Raw genomic sequence first — 15,646 nt, 5'->3', positions numbered from 1 at the left:
CAGATAATTCTTTCAATTGCTTTAAATGAAGGACTTTTTTTTTCTTTTAATTTCAGGGCTCTGAGGGAAAGGAGGTGTTTGGTGACATCTAGTGTCCATTTAGGACTTCCTCAGGCACCATTACCCTCTGCTTGACTGAGTGGGGGATGGGCAGGGTAACTGGGGAGGTAATTCAGGGGTAGGAAGTAGGGGGAATGCAGGCCTGGGGCCCAGGCTGCGCAAACATGGTGATGAAACTGATCAATGCCTGCCAAAGAGCTATCATTCACCTCTGACCTAACGGGGGGGGGGGCAGTAAGGGGGGGTACCATCAGAAAATATCTTTTCTCATTTATGATGATACAAAAGAGAAGCAGAAGCTGTCCCTATCACCCCATTTCATGTTAACAAGCAGGTCAACACTGCGCTGTGATGACGAAGACGATGATGATGGTGGTGTTTTGTCTCATTAATAACCCCTATGGGAGGCCACAGAGTTAGGAGGATGGGAATGGGATTTGGGGTCAGCTGGAAGGCAACGGTCATACACCGGTCAAATTCAGTGGAGGCCATTCCTTTCCCCCAGACAGGAACCAATCGTCTAGAACAAACCCTGGCAGCCTCATTCCTTCCAGGTAATTTTTATAAATGAGAGGACACCCATTCTAAGAGAGGACAAAAGGGAGAGGGTGTTTGTGTGCGTGCATGTGTGTGTGTGCGCGCACGCACGCGCGCGCATATGTGTGCATATAAACCTGCAAACAAGAGGCCTGACTGCATAGCAACCCTGTCCTCTAAACCCTGGCCATTTATTATAAAACCTATCTTTTTTAAAAAAGAATAAAATTGGCCTTTTCCCTTTTAATCTCCTTACTCCTGAACTGTTGTCCCAGACAAGACCCTTCACTTGCTACACACACACACACACACACACACACACCTTTCAGTCAGGTGGAAAGTCCCAGATCAGATAATTAACCGTGAGACCCAGACAGAAATGTTTACCTAGAACCATATAAGCCATGGCAGGGTTAGGTTAATGCTCAGAAACGCCTGATGCTTTACAAACTCCAGTGTAAAAAATTCCAGCCATTTATTTTGCAGTGAATTTATAACAAATGCTGTTAAAGGCTTCGTCTTTTGACAGAGGTAATAATAAATTCACTGTTAAAGACGGTAGTTTAATTCCTTATACCTCCAATACTGCACAGAATAAACCATATTCATCACTGAGTAATTTTTTACCACATAAATCTTTAAAACTAACCGGTGAAGGCTGCTGAGACTGAAATATTGTGAATTTATTAGATATGCCCATGTAGTATTGGATTCAGAGGTTTCCATTCGAATATATTATGGGGAAAATTTGTGTCTTTAACGGTGACATTCCCTCCATTTCCCACTGCCAGTATTATAACAAGCAGCTCCTCCAGAGTCAACTGCACGTTTATTAGACAGAGATTTAGTAATAAACTCCTCACTAATCTGCCAAAGAGGCTGGATGACATTTCGGTGAGATGCTCAATTTAAAAGGAGTCACAAAAGCTTTGTTTCTGTGTAATTATTTTCTCAAAAGCAACTCAGCCTCCCCAAAGCTCTGTCTACCAGCGTTTCTTGGTAGTGTGTGGCTCCAGCTCTGCAACGAAACTAGCAAAATATTGAAGCAAATTATAACCTCATTGCAGACATGCAGGGCAGTAACTTCTATGCAGTTTATAGGATTAGTTATGGAGGGCTGGGGGTAATTGGTTAGAACACAAAAAAGCTGGAATTAGCAGATGTTGCCCGACGGGTGGTATTTAAGGCTAATAAAAAGATTATATTGACTCTCAAAAACTAGAAATGATAGACAATGGTTTCAGAAAACTTGCTATTTAAAAACTTTCATCTTGGCATATGACACGTTCAAGATACAATTAAATCCTCAGATTTGAACAAAAATCCTTTTACTCTACCATATAAATGTGGAGGGAAAATCCATGCCTGTTAGATGAGAATATTCTGAACCTTTCTTGTGATTTGCTAGTGACATGACATTTAAACTGACCAACCGATTACATCACATTGTAATGCCCTCTCCAGTTTTGTTAAGGAAACATTAATATTGCTAGAATGAAAAATATTTTTTCTTTTAGATACAGAAACGTGCATCACCTTTTCAGCAAAGAGCTTCGGCGGTTTCTCTGTCCCCACTAATATTCTATGTTTGGCAAGAGTTGCAGATACTAAAAACTTCCAAGGAGGATTATGAACTTTAAGGGGTTTTTTTTTTCTTTCTTTCTTTTTTTTTTTTTTTTTTTTTTTTACAAAATAAAATGCATTTCTAACTGTTAAACAAAGCAGAAAAATCTCCTGGCAGTGCAAGACTGCAGCCCATCAGAGTAATTGTTAAAAGACAGGACCCGGCTAGAAAGATAAGCTTAATACCAGCAATTAATATTCAGCATTTCACATTATAGTCAAGAGGATGTGTTTTTCTTCGTGATGTGGCTCATAAGCTAAGAGTGTCGGGAGCCAGACTCTGAGCTCTCTCTTCTTTTTGTGCATGAGGATTAGGGAGAAAAAAACAGCGACAACAATCCTGCTCCATCTGTAAATGAACAAACATCTTGATTTTATAGCTATTTGCTTTGTAAAACTGAGGAATGAAACAAAAATTACTGGATGCCTAAGTAACACTTTAATTCCGAATTCATTTACGCTGTAGCTATGTAGTTGTCACAAACCATAATGCAGTATTTAATTAAAATAACAGAAGTGCATCTAGATATGTCCTGGGGTAGCTATCACCAAATTATAGTCGATGCTATCCGTATTTTATTTATGAAACAGCAGAGTCTAAGGTGCAACTAGGCTGATACACAAGCATAAACATTTTAAACCTGCATTTTTGTAAAGGCTCTTTTTCTTTCCTGCTATGTCTTTAAATTTTTTTCCTCCTATCTTTCGAAGGTTTTTTAGTGGGATTGTTTTGATGGCGATAAAGATCTCTCTTTTCTAACTCTTGCTTTTCAACTGTTGACCTCCTGCGTCTTCTGGCTGTGAAATCCCCCATCTGTTGTCATGAAAAGGCTTGTGAGGTTTCACAGGAGCCACAGCAAGCATGGGACATTTTAGGGGAACTTGGACGTGGATTCCAAGAGGGTAAGGAAAAAGCAAACGCTTTCCAGGCTCAGTCTGCTTATTCCCATACAATCTTCCTTGCACCTTTTTCTCCACCTATAAATACCCGTTATAGTTTACACGCTTGCTTGCTCTACTTTGTGGATGTTCACATGCAGGCAAACTGCTCCTTTTCATAAACGCATAGCATCTATCTTACACGCACCCACCATCTATCTCCCCGTTCACATTGGCTGTCCCATCCACCTCCTTGTCTGTAGAATTATGTTCAGCAAGGTCCCGATTTATAGGAAATAAATAATGAAAATGGAACAGACTGGGAAAGATAATCGAAACATTCAAATTGTTATTTTTCACTGTACTTTCCACAAACAGAGCATCTATAAACACCTAGCAAAGGTGTTCGCTGATTCCTAAAAAGCAGTGCCTGTTGGAACATTCTGACCCAGTGGGTCTCTATGCTGTATCATTCCTGTTCTGTCTTGCTTTCCAAAGCTCCAAGATCTCACCTTTTTTAAATGGCAAATGATACCGTATTATTATTTTCATTCTTTCTGCTTCTTATTTATCCTGTTTGTAATGACGAAAATTTGGCAAGTTTTTTGTCATTCTCTATAAGATAATCCTAAGAATTATAAAGCAAAAACAATGATTGCAATCACCTTTTTAAAGAAAATAGCCCTTGCAATTACCGTATAAAGATATTTAATAATGGTAGCATCAGATCACAGCCTGATCCTATAGCTAGGGTCTTTTGGAGAAAGGTTTCTTATACACACTTGTAATTATTTTAGCCCCTTTCACAGGTCACATAGAAAGTTAATTTCAATAGCTGCTAATTTCCGTCCAACAAGAGTGCGGTACTTTAAACCACCCAAAATAATTGGATTCAAAACAAATTTAGGAAATTGAGTGTGTTAGAAAGCAAATAAAAATATCCTTTTGGTAAGGAGGAGGGTGAAAGTAGTAAAAATGGCCTTTTTTTTTTCTCCCTTCTTTCCCCTTCACAACTTTGCCATTAAAGTTGCACCTACAGCTAGAAGTTTGTCCGTGAAAAATGGTCATTTTGTTTCTCTGCTCAAAGAATGTTATTAAAATGCTAATTTAAAAGAAAAAGGAGTTAAATATCTAGCGATGGTGCATTCTAATTGCAACCATAATGAGCTCTCTAAATGTGCGTGCCCCTGACACACACAGAGCATAAACAGCAGTAAACAGATCATTAGTACCCGCGTTCATTTATTCTGGCGACCTTACCATGACCCCACCGAGGGTAGGGTGAAAAGCAGGTGGATCTGGCTGTGACACCCCCTAGAGGGATCCAGGAAATGAAGCTATAAGCAGTTGTCATGGAAACGCCTATGTGTGCAGATGATGTAACACACCGACAGGCTGTAGGCTCCACAACTGGGACGTTGCCTTTCCCTCGCCGGAACAATCTTGCGGATTAAATTATTCATTTCTTTAATTCACATAGCAAAAGGAATCCTAATTTTCTTGGTGATAAGCAACTCCTTTCCATTTGTCTAACGTCTGGAACACGGTGACTTGTCATCCCCTCTTTCTCCAAAACCCACCCCAGCTTCCTACGTTCTAGCCCCAGAACACTGAATCTGACAAAATCAAGTGGAGGAAAGGCTGTGGAAATCTGATGCTCGACATCTGTGCCTCCAGAGAGAAAATCTAAGATTTTAAGCTAAAATTTATGACATAGACGGTGTCCCTTCCTGGTGAGGGTGTGGTGACCAAGGCTAAGTGTACCTAGCCTGAGCGAGATGGCTTTGTTTGGAGCAGAGCAGGGTCAAACTGATACCTGGCGCTGAGAGGGTAAAGCAGAGATGCACCAGCCCCCAGTGAACAAATCAACCTAGCAAGGTGCAGGGTTAAGAGAAGAACGTAAGAGAGGAAACGAGAGCATCTGCTCGCCTCCTCCCATGTCCAACTGAGGGAATCAAGATTAATAAAAATAATTCTTTAGAGAGGGATTCCACCCTATCCTTCCCTGTTTTGCACCAAACAACCTCAATAACCTTACGGCAACAGTAGAATAACTTTTCTTCTTTTTTTAAAGGAAGCAAAAAAGATGATCTCTGGAAATTATTTTAAAATAAAAAATATCCTGGCCTGCGCCTCCCCCAACCCCCCCCCCAATTGCACTTTAGATGAACCTGTGATATTGTAGCAATGGCCCTTGAAGTGCAGTGCGGAGGTGATTTAGGAGAATATTAAAGGCAATGTGGAGATTCAAGGCGCCTCTCTCAGGGAGATCTGGAGAAATACGCAGCACAGATGGGCCGAGCAGATTAAACATTTCCGTCACATTGTTTCCAAATTGTGTTGTGGTGCCTGAGGCTGGTACTGCGGTCAGAGCAAAACAGAGCGGTGCAGAGCTGCGAGCTGCACAGTTTATGGAATACATATTAATACGCCGTCTCACATGGTATCACAATTCTATCAGCTCCGAAATGGTGCTGTGTCTCTATTGTTCCTGAATTCTGCACTTGGCACCTTGCTTTTTTGTATCTGCAAAGTGTTTACCTTCCCTTTATCCTTTCTCTTCTTTAGGCAAAAGTTCAAGTTGTATGTTTCTTTCTCCTTTCTCTTGTCCCTACAGCCCCACTCCACCTTCCCTCTTGCCTTCCCAGTTTATGGTTTTTTTCTGTCACACACACTCTGTGTTTTGCACACACGTCCATCACCAACAATGGCCAGTCTGTGCACAGGTCCTGCACCCCTTCCTGGCCTTGGCTTGGTCATTACCCACTCACACACAGTTCGGGACATCCATTCAGACTTGAGGCTGCATAGTCCCTTGCACTTAGGACTCTCAGCCCCTCCATCTAGCTGGCACACTCCTCTTCTCCTCACAACACTCAGCTCTTAGTGGACAGGGAGCTTCGGAGAGTCGTTACCAATTGCCTCCCAACTGCTGTCACTGACCTTTCGACGTTGCCTTTCTTAGACTTACAAGTTCTCCCTGCAACCCTCAGATCCAGGCTCACCAGCCTCCAGGTTAGCAAGTTCCCTGAAATCTAATAATAAGACAGGTTCAATTGAGTCAAATTTAATGATTCATTTTTATCGTGACTTATAGACCAAAACTCCGAATAATGGAAAAAAGAGAAAACGATTGCCAAGAACTTAAAACTCCATATGAAACTTGAGAGGCCGCCAGGCTACTCAAGGTTTCAGCCAGGTGTTGGGCTCTGATCCTTTCATATGTTCCAACAGACTAATCCTCTGTCCACCCAACTGACCACTTCCTTTCTCCTTCGGCAAAAAATCTCTTCATAAAACCATTTGCCCTGAAAAACGGGCACCTGTTTGCCTGTGGTGAACAATTCCTGTTCCCAGACCTGTTTTTCTCAGCAGCTGGAAGGGTGCTGAGTTAGAGGCCTCAATTTATTTCATAATTTTCAATAGCGTCACAAAGCGTTAACTTCCCAATGCTGGATTTTAGTAGAGAAATTCCAGGCCAATCCAGGGCAAAACTATAATGTTTTTGACGGACCTTGGAAATATTATAATCTACCCTGCTTAGGAATTCAAATTCCCCATCTTTACTAATGATAATATATGATGCACAAAGCACTAATAAGAGAAATAAGCAATCATAAACCAATAATTCTGTGATTGATTTGGCCTTTCCCATACATTTATCAAGCATTTATTGATCTTTCATGTTAGGGGCTGATTGATTGCTCTCTTGAAGAGGAATTCTTTTGTTTACAAGCACTGATATGGTGAACTTTTATGGTTAAATGAACAAAAGTATGAGCCATTTTCTGGGAATCTTCTTCCGCGGAGGCTTATTGAAGCCCAGTTCAATGTGAAAAGAGGATGTTTCCATTAGGAACGTTCTCAGGGGAACTGACAGTGTCAAGTAACTTGCTCCAAAAACCATCACGTGGGGATTTGAATGGAAGTTATGAGAATCCACCACAACTTCAGAGTCACAGTTAAAGAGATGGGGCGGGGGAGGGGAGCTGAAAAAGGGATAAGCAGGCTTGGTCAGCCTTGGACGAAGAAACAGACTTGGCATATGAAGGGCTGAGCCTTAGGAAACCCAACATGGCAGGATTCTTGTTTCCTTTCACTGTATTTTAAAAGCGGAGGTAGTGGGGAGATGGCCACACTGGGCCCAAGTGCCACAAAGTTCCTTGTATTTTCCCCCTAAAGTGCTGGTTGGGAAACATTCATAAACCCTTTGAGAATCTGATGTAAGGTCTGGGCGTCACCCCAGGCACAAGACACGTGAACACATGTACACAGATTTTAGACCCGTTTCAAGGAGTTCAAAGATCCCTTTGCGTCCATCCGCAGATGGGCCAGGGGTTCACAGACTCCAGTTTGAGAATCTGTGCCCTAGAGGATGGTGACATCTTTTTGTTGGAACAGCCTAGGATTCACTGAGCCTAGAAATTGAATTCTCATCCCTAGACAGGATGGTCATTCCAGGTCATGTCTGTGCTACTCCAGGGGAGCCATGGAAGAGCGTATACAAATAGGAACCAGCAGGGAGGAGAGAAATTAAAATGTAGCAATCATGGCGTAGGGGTATTTAATCTCTTTTAAGGCTTATGATAGGCGCCTGCTGGTTTTCCCCCCCAATATCCCCTGACACCTACTGACAGGGTATTTGCAGCACCACACAGGGACTCAGGGCCCTGTGACAGGAGGAGCACTGAGGAGGTCCCTGATAGTCTTGAAACCATAAACAGCAACAGGAAACCACTGGAGGCAGAGTCAAGCTGTGCGACGTGTCCGTGGTTGGTGGCCATACTGCTTTTTTGTTTATAGAATTTGCTCTTCTTTTTATGGCAGGTTTGGTGGGTTGTTTTTTTTTTTTTTTCCTTGTTGATGGAGATTAGCAGCATAAATCCTTTTATGGCAATGTGCGGTCCCCCATAAACACTTTCGATTGTTGATGATGGCCAGCGCTGTGTCTATTTCAGGTTCTCTCAATACTCTGCCCAGCCAGGCCAATAGCTTCTCCCACCAGATAACAGAGTCCAAGTAGCCCGCCTTCATTTTTAAGACTTCTTCATTTGAGAGGTTCAGGGAGGTGGGGCAGGGTGGATGCTGAGGAAGAGAGACGTTTAATCAAACCTAAAAAATGTATGATGAGAACCAACCACGCATTGTACTATTTTTTCTTTTTCTTCTTTTTTTTTTTTTTTTTTTGGTCTTTTTAGGCCCACACCCAAGGCACATGGAGGTTCCCAGGCTAGGGGTTGAATCCGAGCTATAGCCGCAGGCCCACGCCACAGCCACAGCAACTCGGGAGCCAAGCCACGTCTGTGACCTACACCACAGCTCACAGCAACGCCAGATCCTTAACCCACTGAGCAAAGTCAAGGATGGAACCTGCATCCTCATGAATGCTAGTCAGATTCGTTTCCACTGAGCCACGACTGGAACTCCTGACATTGTACTATTTTTGAGTGACAGACTTCTTAAAAGACTTTGTGGCAAGAAGCAAGCACGATGTAAAGGGTCGGCGTTTCTAAATCGCTTTTTATATTCTTATCTAAAGCATCTTCAATTAACAATTTTGTATAATTAACATCTTAGCTCTACCACACACAGCGTATAGGGAGTTACAGAGTGTGGAGCCTGTATAATTCTGATTCCCTAACATTGTCACTTGTAGGTGTGTGATTCCCATCTTGAAGGTAGAAACTGTTCCTCGCTGGGGATTTCAGACCTCCTGGGACCATCTCAGGCATTTTTCCAGTTGGTCCTTCCAAACATCTGGGCAGAAAGAAGTCAAACTTTATTGAAAATGTTGATCCCAGGAATTCAGTTCTCTCTGCCATCCCAAATCTAAAATCCAAGAATCAGCAACTTAATAAAAATGCAGTAAATTAGCACCTCTAGACAAGAGCAGAGTTCATTCAGAGCTGGGGTCTGCCTGGCTGAGCCAGTACTCTCTCCATTTTAATAGTTTAATAAAAATTAGCATAATTAACGAACATCTGTATGATCCAGAGTGGTGCAATTTGGCACTTGGAAACGAGGGCTTAAACATGATTGCTGTGAGTTTAATGTTGTTTTAATTCTTTTTGGCACTGTGCAGTGAAATAAACGTTTGGTGGTGATAGTTCTCGGCCGGATCTCATTTGCATTTTTCTCCCTTTGATTATGAGCAATTGTGGACTCCCCAGCAATTCATCAAAGTAGAAATTATTTTAAAATACCTCGTGGTGTTCAGGCTGGGCTGGAGCAATGCATGGGGGGTGATAGGGAAAGAGAAGGCTAGAAATTTTCCATTCATACTTTAAACATCTCAGCCCTGCAGCCTTTTTCAAGTATCCAGCCAAGGGATGAAATCTGGAAAAGGCAGTCAGATCCCAAGACCTGTAGGTGCTTTGATTAAGCTCCTAGGCTGCCTCAGCAGGATTCATATGGTCTCGGAGACTGTGCCATCCTCCTTATACTTCTGCCTGCTCCTTTGTTTTGAAGGGCAGAGAGTTGATTTCACTCATTCCAGCTCTCACTGCTGTGGTGAGACTTCTGCATCTGCAGTCGGCAGGGTCAGTGTTCCCCTCGAGCAAGAGCGCACTGACTGAGAGCCCGGCCTTTGCAGGTGTCCTGCTGTGCCTCATCTGCTTCCTGTTTGCACCCTCTTTGAGCTGGCAGAGAGCACCTTCCCAAGGCTCAGTCCCTACTCCTGGCATTACGGCTAAAGGGGGATGTTGCCAAGTGTGAATCAGAGTTGGAAGCCTTGAACGGTCCCTGGGGAGAGAACGCCCTGGCTGAGCCCCCCAGGTGATGAAGATGACAGCATCTGGCAGGTAGAAGACCACACTTCATACGTGTTTAAGCAAGCTGACTTTGATCAAAAGACAGGCCTCACTGTGCTCACTCTCTGCCAGTGAGACAGCAGAAAAGCTAAAGCTGGAGTTTTTAAGAGTTCAGTGAGAGAGAAAGACAGATGCCACTCGGATCCTGCGTTGCTGTGGCTGTGGTGTACGCTGGTGGCTACAGCTCCAATTAGACTCCTATCCTGGGTACCTACATATTCTGCAGGTGTGTCCCTAAAAAGAAAAAATAATAATAAAATAAAACGTCCTGACAGGAATTCCTGTTAAGAACCCAACATAGTGTCCGTGAAGATGCAGGTTCAATCCCTGGCCTCGCTCAGGGGGTTAAGGATCTGGTGTTGCTACAATCTGCAGTGTAAGTCAAAGATGCAGCTTGGATAGTTGCTGTGGCTGTGGCATAGGCAACTGCAGCTCTGATTTGACCCCTAGCCCAGGGATATGTCCCTAAAAAAAGAAAAGAAAGAAAAAGAAAAATGTCCTGACAGGCATAGGGAGGGATTCTGGTTAATTTCCCATAAGGCAGGACAGACTGTAGGGGGAAGTTGGCCCCCTCCTCGGGGCAGGGAGGCAATGATAAGGTGTGGTGGGCACCGTCAGGGATGGGGGTGGACACATTCATTTATTTAAGACCGACTTTTAGAGGGTAATTCCCTGTTCCTTTTAGGATCAACTCAGTAGTCTCACTTCTAAGAGCATTAGAGACTCTCTTCGTGGTATTTAGGGAGCCTTTTGGGAAAACCATCTCCAAAGGCAGTTGCTCTCTTCCTGCCACAAGCAGTTCAGGGAATATTTTGGCGTTGGTTGTAACTAAATCTACTCAGCTGGGAGTGTAAATCCCCACTGCTCCCTTCATTTCTTCATAACCTCATTTAACAAGGTGTTGGGTCCCCCCCCCCCATTCTATGCCAGGCACCACGCTGAGTGCTGAGAATACAAGAGCAAACAAAGCCTACAAGGTCCCAACTCCCACACAACTTCCCACCTAGTGATTGTCAGTAAGACAAAGGCAGGCAGATACAAGCCAGCGTGATGAATTCATTTCCAGGGAAGCACAGGGCACAACGCTCTGGACCATGGAGCTGGGGCCCCTACACCGTCAGAGAGTGGCAGGGAGAGGCTTCTAGAGAGACTTAGAAATTGAAACCTGAAGGCTGCTTAGGAGTGAGCCCTATGAAAGGGAGGAAGGAAGTAGAGGCAGAGGAAAAGCTCCAAGGTGAGAGAAACTGACCCTTGGGAGCAGCAGAGACAAGTTTGCTTTTACTAAAGGTGCACTAGATTTAGGGCATACATGACAGTGCCGGGCGGCGAGTGTGACTAGGTCATTCAGAGCCTTGTCTACCTTTTTAAGAAATTGACAATAGGCGGGAGGAACTCACTTAAAGGTTTCAAGCAGAGAAGTGGTGTCAGTGTGCCTTTTAGAAAGATTCTGGCTACAGAATGAAGAACAGATAGGAGGGGAACAAGAATGGAGATGCAGAAACCAATTTAGAGGTTGTGTCTGTGGCCCTCACAAGAGAGGACAGTGACATGACTCCAGGGGACTGGCAATGGGAATGGAGAGAAGTAGATGGATTCCGGTAATATTTTGGAAAGCGAATTGACAGAACTCAAGGACTGACTGGAAGAGGAGGGTGAAACTGGGAACAGCTCTTGGGTTTCTGGCTTGAGTAACTGAGTCCCTAGTGGGACCACTCACTGAGCTAAAGAACAGAGGTGGGAGTTCCCGTCATGGCGCAGTGGTTAACGAATCCGACTAGGAACCATGAGGTTGCCGGTTCGGTCCCTACCCTTGCTCAGTGGGTTAACGATCCGGCGTTGCCGTGAGCTATGGTGTAGGTTGCAGACGCAGCTCGGATCCCGCGTTGCTGTGGCTCTGGCGTAGGCGGGTGGCTACAGCTCCGATTCAACCCCTAGCCTGGGAACCTCCATATGCTGCGGGAGCGGCCCAAGAAATAGCAACAACAACAACAGCAGCAAAAAAAAAAAAAAAGACAAAAAAGACAAAAGACAAAAAAAAAAAAAAAAAAAAAAGAACAGAGGTGGTCAAGATGGCTTCAGAATGGGAATGAGATAGAGGCGAGATGATGGTCAACTTTAGGGTATACTGAATTTGAGCAGCTCGACGGACATGCAGTTAAGCTTTGGGATCCAACCCTTCGATGTGGGCTAGAGCTATGGTTGTGAGTTGTTCACACAGGCATGGTGGCTAAACCACACAGCTATATAAGACTGTGGAAGGAAAGCACATCAGGTCAGAAGGCAACTAGGAAAACCACCCTAAACGGAGGGATAAAGATGAGAAGGAAAAGAAGCCACCAAAGAGGTAGGAAGGAAACCAGGAAAGTGTAATTATAGAAACTAAAAGAAGAAAATACCTCAAGAAGGGTCCATAGTGCCAGCACTGCAGAGAGATCAAGTAAGTTAGACAAAAGTACCCATAGAATCTGAGCAATAAGGAGGTTCTAGGAGACACCGAGAGGAAGTATAAGTGGACTGAGGAAGCAGAAGCCCGATTAGAGTGGTTCAAAGAGTGAGTAGAAAGCAAGAAGTTGGAGCACTAAGTGAAATAAATTCTTTCAATAAATCTGACTGTGGGAGTTCCCGTCGTGGCGCAGTGGTTAACGAATCTGACTAGGAACCATGAGGTTGCTGGTTCGGTCCCTGCCCTTGCTCAGTGGGTTAACAATCCGGCGTTGCCTTGAGCTGTGGTGTAGGTTTGCAGACGAGGCTCAGATCCTGTGTTGCTGTGGCTCTGGCGTAGGCTGGTGGCTGCGGCTCTGTTTCGACCCCTAGACTGGGAATCTCCATATGCCGAGGGAGCGGCCCAGGAAATAGGTAAAAGACCCAAAAAAAATTTAAAAATTAAAAAATAAAATAAATCTGACTGTGAATTGGCAGTCCGCATAGAGCAGTAGAAATGGGAAGTAGACATGCGGTGGGGACTATTTAATAGTTGTTTGCAAAGACAAAAGAGACTCGAACCCACTTTGGTGCAGATGGAAGGGGCCATTTACATGGGAGGCAGAGGTCAGATTTCTCAGAACCTAAGAAAGAAAGCAGAAGGGTTACAAGGGCGAGTGTGAGGACCAGTCTAAAGCCAAGAGAGGGGAGTTCCCGTTGTGGCTCAGTGGAAACGAATCCGATTAGCATCCATAAGGATGCAGGTTCGATCCCTGGCCTTGCTCAGTGGGGTAAGGATCCGGCGTTGCCATGAGCTGTGGTGTAGGTCGCAGATGAAGCTCAGATCCCGAGCTGCTGTGGCTGGCAGCTGTAGTCCAATTCAACCCCTAGCCTAGGAACTTCCATATGCCTCAGGTGCAGCCCTAAAAAGATAAATAAATAAATAAAGCAAGCCGGGAAAGGGACATCTTCTCCACTTTATTGAGAAAGAAAGGTGGTTGTCAACAAAGGTAAGTTCCTGTTTGGGTGGCTTCTCTTTTCTCTTCCTTCAAGGTGGAAAAAAGGTCAACTGCTGAGAGGAAGGGAGAGGCAGAGTTGGAGGAAGGAAGATATACGATGAAAAAGAAACAAAAAGATAACTGGTTGACCCAGAATTTTGTGTCACCAACCTAGTTTTCTTTTTTTTCCCCCCTAGAACTCAGCAACCAGGTGTGCACAAGGCTTAAAACATTAGCTCCTCAGTACCCAAATCCAGCTGAACTGGAATACATATATTTCCCATGAATTCCTAAATTTCACTTCTTTCAAGAGAAGGAAAATATGTTATAGTGCTTTTAGGAATAGCCCCATAGTGTTCAACATCTGCCGTGCTTTTAAGATCTTCAGTATTCAAGGAGCTCTGTTCTCAACTCTGTAACTGTCCTTCTTTTAAACCCTCTCATTCCCTTTCTTGTTTGCCCCTTTCTATGGCTCTTTGTTTGGTGTTTGGGGTTTGTTTTTTTTTTTTTTTTTTGCCACACCTAAATCATGTGGAAGTTCCCAGGCCAGGGATTGAACTGACACCACAGCAGTGACCCAAGCCCACTACAGTGACAATGCCAGATCCCTAACCGGCTGCACTGCAAGGGAACTCTCCTTTCTATGGCTCTTTTGTCCTGCCCATCATTACTGATGTCAACCTCCCACCTCTTCCAAGGGAGAAAGCCAATGTTTAGAGCACCTACTGTGTATCAGACACTTTGAATTGTTTTCATGTCTGCAGCATCACTTATATCCCAACACAGGGGAGGGTAATATTATCCCTACTCTTACAGAGGAGGAAGCTAGGAGACCCTCCAGTCACATGGCTACTAAATGACCAAATGGGGACTAAATCCCAGTCTGTCTGACTCCATAGCTCATTACTCTGTGCTGTAAACTCCCAGGGAGCAAGCAGTGTTGATTCATCATAATCTATCTCGTGGGAACTCAAACAGCACTTCGCACATAGAAGATGCTTGGTAAATATTATTGATTTGAACTATGACCCAACTCCCTGAATATCTTTAGTGGTCTGGCATTTTAGGGTGTGCCCAACTTTCCTCGAAGAAGCCATTCCACTCTGCTTGGTAAAAGACATGCTCTTTAGGTTCAGCAATAGCACCAAATGTGCTAAATTTTCAAGATAGACAGAAAGATGGCAAAAGGAAAGCAGAGTTTGCTGTCTGCCTCTAGATAACTTTTTTTAATTTAGTAATCCCATCAGGGGTGTTAAGTTGTACTGTAGTGTCAACAAAGAAACCACCCAGAAGAGTCTCCCATGCAGTCATTAACAGATTAAAAAAGATTAACAGAAGCATGACTAAATTCCAACTGAAGGCATCCTCTTTTCATTTTTCAGGAGTATAACATGTATGGCTGGTGGGTAGGAGAAATGAACAGCCTCATTGGGATTGTTCCAAAGGAGTACCTCACCACTGCCTTTGAAGTGGAAGAAAGATGAAGCCCAGGTATCAATTGCCAATGAATTTGTTGGCCATGCCTTGTATTTGTTGGCTATGCCTTCATTTCTCTGTGAAGGATGAGAGTTGCCAGTGAAGTAGCTTTTCTTCGTTTCCAAAAGTGATGCTTGTAATTCACCATTGAAAGAATATAAATCTGTAATTGTTTTTCCTAAACTGGGGGACTGTGACAGTCAGGATTAGGTTCAATGAACTACCTATGACAGAAAACTAAAAATAACACTGATTTAATTAACATAGAAATTTATTTTTCTCTTCTACAAAAATATGGAGGTAAGTAATCCAAGGTAGCCAGGTCCCAGGTGCCTTCTCTTTTTGCTCCACTGTGTATGGTCAGCATTCGCATGGCTACCTAATGGCCCAATATGGATGCTCCAGTTCCAGCTATCGTGTCTGTATCCTACTCAGCAGGAAGGGAAAATGAAAGGAGAAGGGACACCCTCTCCTCTCCTTTTAAGGACACCTCACAGATGTTACACACACCACTTCTGCTTTCATTCCATTGACCAACTTGGACATATAGACATACCGAGCCACAAAGAAAACTTTCTTTTAGGTAGAACCTGTGTCCAACTTAAAAGTGGTGATGGCGGGGGTGGTCATTAATGAATTTAAAAGGGAGAATGGATATTGGAGAACAATTAGGAATTTTTTCAGAGTTCCCATCATGGTGCAGCAGAAACAAATCCAACTAGGAACCATGAAGTTGTAGATTCAATCCCTGGCCTCACTCAGTGGGTTAAGGATCCAGCGTTGCCATGAGCTGTGGTATAGGTCACAGATGCAGCTCGGATCTGGTGTTGCTGTGGCTGTGGC

At 43.8% G+C, this 15,646-nt stretch overlaps 1 protein-coding gene across 2 annotated transcripts in view; it reads left to right on the top strand.

Moving 5' to 3' along the window:
* SKAP1 (src kinase associated phosphoprotein 1) overlaps positions 1-15,646 on the top strand; it is a 327,149-nt gene that overhangs the window by 292,035 nt on the left and 19,468 nt on the right. For both annotated transcript variants that reach the window (XR_014821186.1, XM_013979973.3), the window contains exon 12: positions 14,710-14,818. Coding sequence is in view for 1 of the 2 variants with exons in the window: in XM_013979973.3 (XP_013835427.2) it covers positions 14,710-14,811 (102 nt within the window). In the remaining variant the exon portion in view is untranslated. The remainder of the gene's footprint in view (positions 1-14,709; positions 14,819-15,646) is intronic.

The sequence above is a fragment of the Sus scrofa genome, chromosome 12, assembly GCF_054392235.1.
Source record: "Sus scrofa isolate SSC_HxYL_T2T_F1_AM1 chromosome 12, Sscrofa_HxYL_maternal_Yorkshire_Landrace_v2.0, whole genome shotgun sequence".
NCBI classification, from domain to species: Eukaryota; Metazoa; Chordata; class Mammalia; order Artiodactyla; family Suidae; genus Sus; species Sus scrofa.
Note: the sequence above shows the minus strand (reverse complement) of the source record. Positions and strands in the feature narration are given on the sequence as shown.